Source organism: Astatotilapia calliptera, chromosome 18, assembly GCF_964374335.1.
Source record: "Astatotilapia calliptera chromosome 18, fAstCal68.1, whole genome shotgun sequence".
Lineage (NCBI taxonomy): Eukaryota > Metazoa > Chordata > Actinopteri > Cichliformes > Cichlidae > Astatotilapia > Astatotilapia calliptera.
The window spans coordinates 12,223,002-12,230,762 of NC_137439.1; the positions used below are offsets into that span (position 1 = coordinate 12,223,002).

The 7,761-nt window shown below is 39.3% G+C and overlaps 1 protein-coding gene across 1 annotated transcript; it reads left to right on the top strand.

Annotated features, from left to right (window-relative positions):
- The first annotated feature begins 455 nt into the window (after nucleotides 1-455).
- Nucleotides 456-7,063, top strand: LOC113011057 (alpha-amylase-like). The gene is made up of 9 exons (XM_026150425.2): nucleotides 456-638; nucleotides 1,211-1,357; nucleotides 1,640-1,837; nucleotides 2,768-2,998; nucleotides 4,565-4,698; nucleotides 5,510-5,732; nucleotides 5,815-5,936; nucleotides 6,068-6,193; nucleotides 6,808-7,063. The coding sequence occupies exons 1-9, from the start codon at nucleotides 471-473 to the stop codon at nucleotides 6,995-6,997; spliced, it is 1,539 nt and encodes a 512-aa protein (XP_026006210.1). The 5' UTR covers nucleotides 456-470; the 3' UTR covers nucleotides 6,998-7,063.
- Nucleotides 7,064-7,761: the final 698 nt, after the last annotated feature.

Genomic DNA, 7,761 nt, shown 5'->3' on the forward strand with positions numbered 1-7,761 from the left:
AACACTGCTCTATCCACCTGTCAAGGTCATACCATTATGTAATTACCTACATGTTTACGTTTCCATATTTTAGATTTTCAAATAAAATAAGTGGTGTTCAGTGTGTTTACTTGGGAGTTAACAAATAACTCCCATCGTCACACACTAAAAACACACAATTAAAGAAAAACTAAACAAAAACAAGCTACACAAAAGCAGTGTGAGAATATCAAGGTATCTTCATGGCCCTTGTTTGAATAACCTTTTGGGTACTATGTGCCCCTTATATTTTTGTGGTTCCAGTCACAGAATTGTGTCACATCTTCTTCCATTCAGCTGATTAAAATGGAACCAGGGAATTGTGATAAAAATGCACCTGTTTCGTTTCCATGTTGATTTACCAGTCTCCCATTGGCCTGGGCGGGTATAAATACAGTTAATACACTGTGACACAGTGTGACTGTGTTTTGTTTTTTTTGTCCACTGAAAGCATGAAGTTGTTCATCCTGGTAGCTCTCTTTGGGCTCAGCCTTGCCCAGCACAACCCAAACTTTAAGCATGGAAGGACTTCCATTGTCCACCTGTTTGAGTGGCGTTGGGCTGACATTGCTCAAGAGTGTGAACGCTTCTTGGGTCCCAAAGGTTTTGGTGGAGTTCAGGTATGTATAGCTGATATATAACTAAATGAAAGGTGTTTTATTTTCAAAAATGTATATTATTATTATTTTTAAACTTATTTTCAAAAGAGTCCACCCCTTTGGACAAGATGCAGGAAATGGTTGCAAAATTACTACAGATGCAACTATAAAGATTACGAAAGATGAAAGAATTGACAATGAAACAGTGAACAAAGTGATAACTACCACATACTAGAATTATCCAACCAGTAGAATTTACCCTGTTTGATTGTCACATGGACTACTTTGCATATTCTGATTGGAAGTGTTTGTTTTTTTTGTTTTTTAAAGAGGCAGGTTTGGTGAGATTTGACCACAGGAGTTAAGATTTCAAACTTACTAAGTTCCTTAAAATCAAATCTGTTTGAACATGGCAAGTCAAATGTATTTTTCTGTTGTGTAACAGTTTATGTTATATCAACGGATTTTTCCACTTATACTAGTATCAGTATAACGTCTTTAGTGACAATTTTAGTAACAATCTTCTATCACCATAATTAATTAATAGAATTATCATTCAGACTGTATTATGTTTGTGCTGATCTATTGCTCAGATCTCTCCTCCACATGAGCACGTTCTAGTGAGCGATCCATGGAGGCCCTGGTGGCAGCGATACCAGCCAGTTAGCTACAAGCTCTGCTCAAGATCTGGCAGTGAGGCAGAACTGAGAGACATGATCACCAGATGCAACAAAGTTGGGGTAAACTAAATTACAGTTGTGACCGAGTCATAAGCATGAAAGACCTATCTGCATTTGATTGCACATTGTAAATGTGTATGATTATATAAAACAACAAGTTGGAAAATGAATATTGTAAAAACACTGACTGGCAATTAATAACAAAATAATAAAGATTGACAATTTACAAGACTGACTGTATTTGAACGTATTATGCAAGAAAAGTCAAGGAAACTGCTAAGTTATTGGACACAAATTTTGATGTGGTGAACTGCATCCTCACCAATTATTAAATCCCAACAGGTTAACATCTACGTAGACACCCTTATCAACCACATGTGTAAAACCTTCAGTGGAACGGGAACCCACTCTTCATGTGGAAGCTGGTTTGATGCTGGGAAAAGAGACTTCCCCAGTGTTCCTTATTCCTCCTTGGACTTCAATGACCAAAAATGCAAGACTTCGAGTGGCAATATTGAGAACTATGGTGACAAATATCAGGTAAGAAATGTTATCAAGAAACAATGTGAGACATTTTTTTAGTAGAGGATATCCATCAATACTTATCCAAAAGTTTAATCTTTTACCAACTGTCTGAGTTAATCATTACTTCTTTCTGTTATTTTTTCGGTGGTATGGTAGTGGGGGGTGGTAATGTACAGAAAGGGTGTAGAGTTCAACACATTGCTTTTAAAACGACATTTCACTAAGCAAAGAAACTTTTCTTTCTATTTCCAAACAACCTCTGAATACAGTTTTGAATTAGATTATTACTTGTTTTGTACATGATAAGTGTAGTGTGAAGATCGATACAACTGGAACATTTTTAGGTCAGTAGTTTAATAAATATTAAAATGGTTTACTACTTTTGTTGCTGTTTGTTTTTGTTTTTATTATTATTTTTATTTTTATTTTTTGGGGGGTCTTCAAAAACCCCACAAGGTGAGTGATATGAGGAGCTATTTGGCAACAAACAATATAATTCTTTTTGGTGATATAATTTTTTCTGCATAATTTGAGATCAGTTGTTGTGACAAAATGTATTTCCAGTCATTCTTTCTATTAAAAGATCATTTATTTCTTTTACAGATTACACTGGTGATCTGAGATCTATAGGTTTTGTTTTGTTTTTTGTTTTTTTTACAAAACACCTTTTATTCCTTGTCATCCATCACATATGATATGCACTATACTGCCAAAAGTAACTCTTACTTAATTTACTCACGGATCCAAATCATTAAATTCAGATGTTCCTATCACTTCCGTGGCCACAGGTATTTAAAATCAGGCACATAGTCATGCAGAATGGTTGCATTCTGGAGCTCAGTGAATCCAGCGTGGTACCAAGATTGGATGCCACCAGTGCACCAAGTTCCACTGGTAAAATTTCTTCTTGGGTCCAAATGCTGAATAAAATATTAACTGTTACAGGTACGTGACTGCCGTCTGGATAATTTGCTGGATCTTTCCCTGGAGAAAGAATACGTTAGGGGTAAAGTGGCCGAGTACATGAACAAGCTTATTGACATAGGCGTGGCTGGATTCAGAATGGATGCCTGCAAACACATGTGGCCTGGTGATCTGAGCGTTGTCTATGGTCGTCTGAAAAACCTTAACACCCAGTGGTTCCCCAGTGGCTCCAGACCTTTCATCTATCAGGAGGTAAGTTTAAAAAAAAAACATTTTGGTGAAATAAATAAATACTTAAGCATGTTTTTCAGTTTTCATGAAATCGTAGGATTTGATAAGTCTTAGAGTTTACATGTCCTTTATATGTGACTGAAATGTAGAACAGATCTTGGTTCATATTTTATCTTGCAGGACAGGAAACATTAATGTAATTATTGTTTTGCAGAGACCAGAATAGCACTGTAACATGGTAAATGGCCTGTATTTGTATAGCGCTTTACTTAGTCCTTATGGACCCCAAAGCGCTTTACACTGCATTCAGTCGTCCACCCATTCACACTGGTGATGGCAGCTTTCCAGTTGCCAGCCAAACACATACCAACAACAGCAATAACGCAGGAGTTAGCCCACACTTTAAGCCAGCAAGGCATGATCAGGTGCATCCACCTCCCCTGCAGTGGCACCGCAGACCCCTGTGAGTGGGAGGGGGAATCAGCCTGGACCGCTGCCCCTGCCCCAGCGACAGGGAGGTGTCCATTCAATTGGCCGCCCGCGTATTCAGTGGGAGAGGTGACAAGGTGGGTCTGAGGGCTGCGCTCGTATGTCCAGCGATGGCCCTGGAGATGGTCTGGGGACCACCCATATGGCAAGTGGCGGCAGCTACGAGCCAAGGCTCACTGGCAGCTCGACAGGCGGAATACACGCGGGACCTAACCACGCGCTCGCCTCTAGTGGAGATAGGACAGGTCCAGCCAGTGTGCTGGCCTCTGGTGTGGACCAGCCAGCACAGATGATCACAGGCATAGCAGGACCCTCGCGCACCTCCAGGTGCGTGAGCCGGTGGTTGCTCGGTGGCTCTCTTCCGGGGAGCAGGAACAGGTGCAGGCCACAGCAAGGCACCTGCCGCTCTCTCCCAAGGAATGGTGACGGGTGCGGAGGCAGGCTGTGTCCTGGCTGGCCTCACCCTGGGGGCCTGAACGGGCGCTGGAACAGTCCGGACCTCCGTTCCCATGCCGTCACGGGTCGTGGATAGGGCTGGCGGCGGTGTTGACCAGGGACCAACACCTGGTCCTGCAGTTCTTCCCACCGCCGTCTGCCCCCATTGCGTGGCCACCAGCTCGGCTGCCATTTGGGCAGCTTCTTCCCTTGCTGGCCCAGTCCTGGGTTTTGGCACCACTGTAACATAACCAATGCAGACCCGATGATGTTCACATGCTTTTCAGCATCTCGATATTAACACTCAAGTTGCTGCTGGCTGTTGCAAACACACACAGCTGCAGCTTTCCAGTTGCCAGCTGAACACATACCAACTACAACAATAATGCAGGAGTTAGCCCACACTTTAAACCGGTGAGGGGTAATTGGGGATGCCACTCAGGTGAGTCTGCCTAAACTGCAGCAGCACTGCACAAAATAAGAATCTGTACAAATAGATGCCATCATCTGGCATTGTTCTTTCTTTCTTTTTTCTTTACTAAAATATGTGACGGTTTGAAACATATACAGTTCTTGCAATAACATCATTAGATAATTTAGTACTACTTATTAAACCCTTCTCACTTTTCAGACTATAGTATCAGTTTTTTCTTTTCGCTCTAGGTTATTGATCTGGGAGGTGAGGCTATTTCATCCAATGAATATGTCAGCCTTGGAAGAGTGACTGAGTTTAAATATGGTGCCAAACTGGGAGAGGTCTTCAGAAAGTGGAACAACCAGAAGCTTTCCTACACTAAGTATGTGTTGCTTCTACTGGTATAGCTAAGGAAAATATTACACAATTTAATAAAAAAGTTTTTTTTCTCTTTTTTGTTTTTTTTTAGATATAACAGAGATATGTCATTCTTAACAATGCTCTTTGTAAAGGAAAAACAAACTCATAGAAACTACTATAAATGTGCAGGGGCCAGCCAATTTGGTTGCATTTTAAGTTAAGTTAAAGTCAAATGCACATCCATCATATGTTGACTTTTTGAGGAGCAGAATTTTACAGGAGGGAAATTTTGCTTTACCATGTGCAGGATACATCCATTTCAAGTATTAATGGACTCTCAGTTAATGTCAGACCATAACCCATCAGCTGGCTGGCTTGCCGATGAACCCAGTGAAGTCATGTAGTGAATCATGGCCATAAATATCAATAAATACTTGTTATATTAATCATTGGCACTCACCCCAACACCACTTTTATTTTATTTTTTGCTTTACCTTGATTACTTTTCCCCATGTCTTTTTCTTTCTGAAGTACACAAGTCCATTGGACAATGATCTATGTAATTCCTAGTTGAATTCTTTTCTTCTTATCAGATTAGAATGCTTGGCATGTCTTTTTCACTTCTTTTGTTGTTTGATCCTCCATGGCTGCTCCTAATCGAATGTAGCAAATTATCAAGATACCACATTGCTTTGCAATAGCACTGCAAAAATTAGGCTTAAGTGTGGTTAGAGCAACCAGTGCAAACTCTATCTTAAGTACTGGTCTGAACACAGACTTAGTAAAGATCAACTATAATAAAAATACATTTCTTTTTTCTTTGCTGTATTTAGGAACTGGGGAGAAGGATGGGGTTTCATGGCTAACGGGAATGCTCTCGTCTTCACTGACAACCATGATAACCAAAGAGGCCATGGTGCTGGCGGTGCATCCATCCTTACATTCTGGGACCCCAGGCTCTACAAGATGGCTGTTGCTTACATGCTTGCCCACCCTTACGGTGTAACCAGGGTCATGTCTAGCTATCGGTGGGACCGCAACATTGTAAACGGACAAGTATGTTCACAAGTATAATGCAATATCTAGTGTGTATTAGATGCTTTTTTGTTGAATGCGTTCATTAATGCTTGTATAATAGGATAAGAATGACTGGATTGGACCCCCCAGCAATGGTGATGGGTCAACCAAGCCTGTTACTATCAACTCTGACCAGACCTGTGGGAATGGATGGGTTTGTGAGCATAGATGGCGTCAGATCACGTAAGTCCACAGAAATCAGGAGAAAGCACACTGACCTTATGCAAATTCACATTGTTCTGCTTTGTCAGCTAGACCATCAAAACTGTAGATATCATGTATTATGATTGTAATTTGTCCTTTCTCCTATTTAGTAACATGGTCACTTTCCGTAATGTGGTCAATGGACAGCCTCACTCCAACTGGTGGGACAACCAGGGCAACCAGGTTGCCTTTGGGCGTGGTAACCGTGGTTTCATCGTTTTTAACAATGAGAACTGGTAAGGATTATGTTCTCTTTGTTTGTGTGTGTGTAATTTAAAAAAGCTTAGTTCAAAAATGTCTGTAGTTTTTCAAGCCTTTATTTATTTTATTAGAAAGGGATCTCTGTTTCATAAAGAGCACTATTAATTATATATAAAAATAAATAAAAACTACTACAACAACTACTACACTACTACTACAATAATAATAATAATAATAATAATAATAATATTAATAATAAGTATTATTATATAATTTTAGTTATTATATAATTATTATTATAGGATCTATAGAATTATCATATTATCCACAAAAGACATCTGGAAATGAAATGTCTTTAAAGTACACTTTTGCTGTTACTCCACACCAGCACTGTATTATTTTGGTAGCAGATTGGACTGCTGAGTCAGTAAAACTCTCTCAACAGAGAATGAGAAAAATGAACTGCATCCCTTTTTATTTATGTTTTCTTTTCTTTCTTTTTTTTTTTTTTACCAGATATGTAATGCCTTCCTTTGCCCAGGTGGTATTATATTGCTTTATTTTATTTTTTTGTCTTGAAAGCAGAATAAATACAAGAAGGCAATGAAGTTTAATTATGGCACTCTTACGACTTTATTTTCGCTTTCAGGGACCTGAATGTCACCCTGAACACAGGCTTGCCTGGTGGCACCTACTGTGATGTCATTTCTGGTCAGAAGGAAGGAAGCAGATGCACTGGGAAGCAGGTCAGTGTTGGTAGTGATGGCCGTGCCACCTTCTCGATCAGTGGCAAAGATGAGGACCCCTTCATCGCTATCCATGCAAACTCTAAGCTGTAAATCCCGGAAATATGACTTCAAATGAATCTTTAAAATTCAAATAAAGCTTATTTTAAAAACTGAAAATGTTCTTTGTCATTTTTGACATAATATTTTGTTTATATTTACATAATAGATTGACATGTAAATACACTTCACACGTCATCTGAATACTTGCAACTTAAAGTGTAATGTACTCTACACACAGAATATGTTCTTTTGTAATAAATAGTCATTACCCACTCATAATATTTAGTCACAATGTTTTAAATAAATACATCTCATGATAATGGTGGTCCTAAGATAAAGTAATGATACATTTTTATTTTTCCTTTCCCTTGTGGGTGGGATGAGCTGCAGTACTTCACTCACATTTCATAATTATTGGGGGGGGGGGGGGGGGGTTATATCCATTGAGTACAATAGCATAGACACCCTAAAAAAGGGGATACATCAATCAGTCTCAGACACGATCTCTTCTCTTTCAGCAGCTTCATTCCGAATGATGTAGAAATATCATCAGAATGAATAGTTCCCAAACTGGGAACTGTCTTCAGAAAGTGGAACAATGAGAAAATGTCTTTCACCAAGTATGTGTTGTTTCTACTGGTGTGCCTAAATTAAGTGTCAGATTGTTCTAATTATTTAGATAAGGTGATAAGAACATCCTATTTTCTAAGTAGAAAACTGATTTAAATACCACGGTGATAATGCATGAACCAGTGTTGGACTGGTAATCTGGGCTGATGGGTCAATATAATTTTTGTCTTTTTTTTGTCCGTTTG

Bases quoted from the DNA above. Each gene is read 5' to 3' on its own strand.
- LOC113011057 (XM_026150425.2), top strand. From the start codon at position 471: ATGAAGTTGTTCATCCTGGTAGCTCTCTTTGGGCTCAGCCTTGCCCAG. The intron at 5,733-5,814 runs GTATGTTCACAA...CTTGTATAATAG, and splicing joins GCAACATTGTAAACGGACAA to GATAAGAATGACTGGATTGG. The intron at 6,194-6,807 runs GTAAGGATTATG...TTTCGCTTTCAG, and splicing joins GTTTTTAACAATGAGAACTG to GGACCTGAATGTCACCCTGA.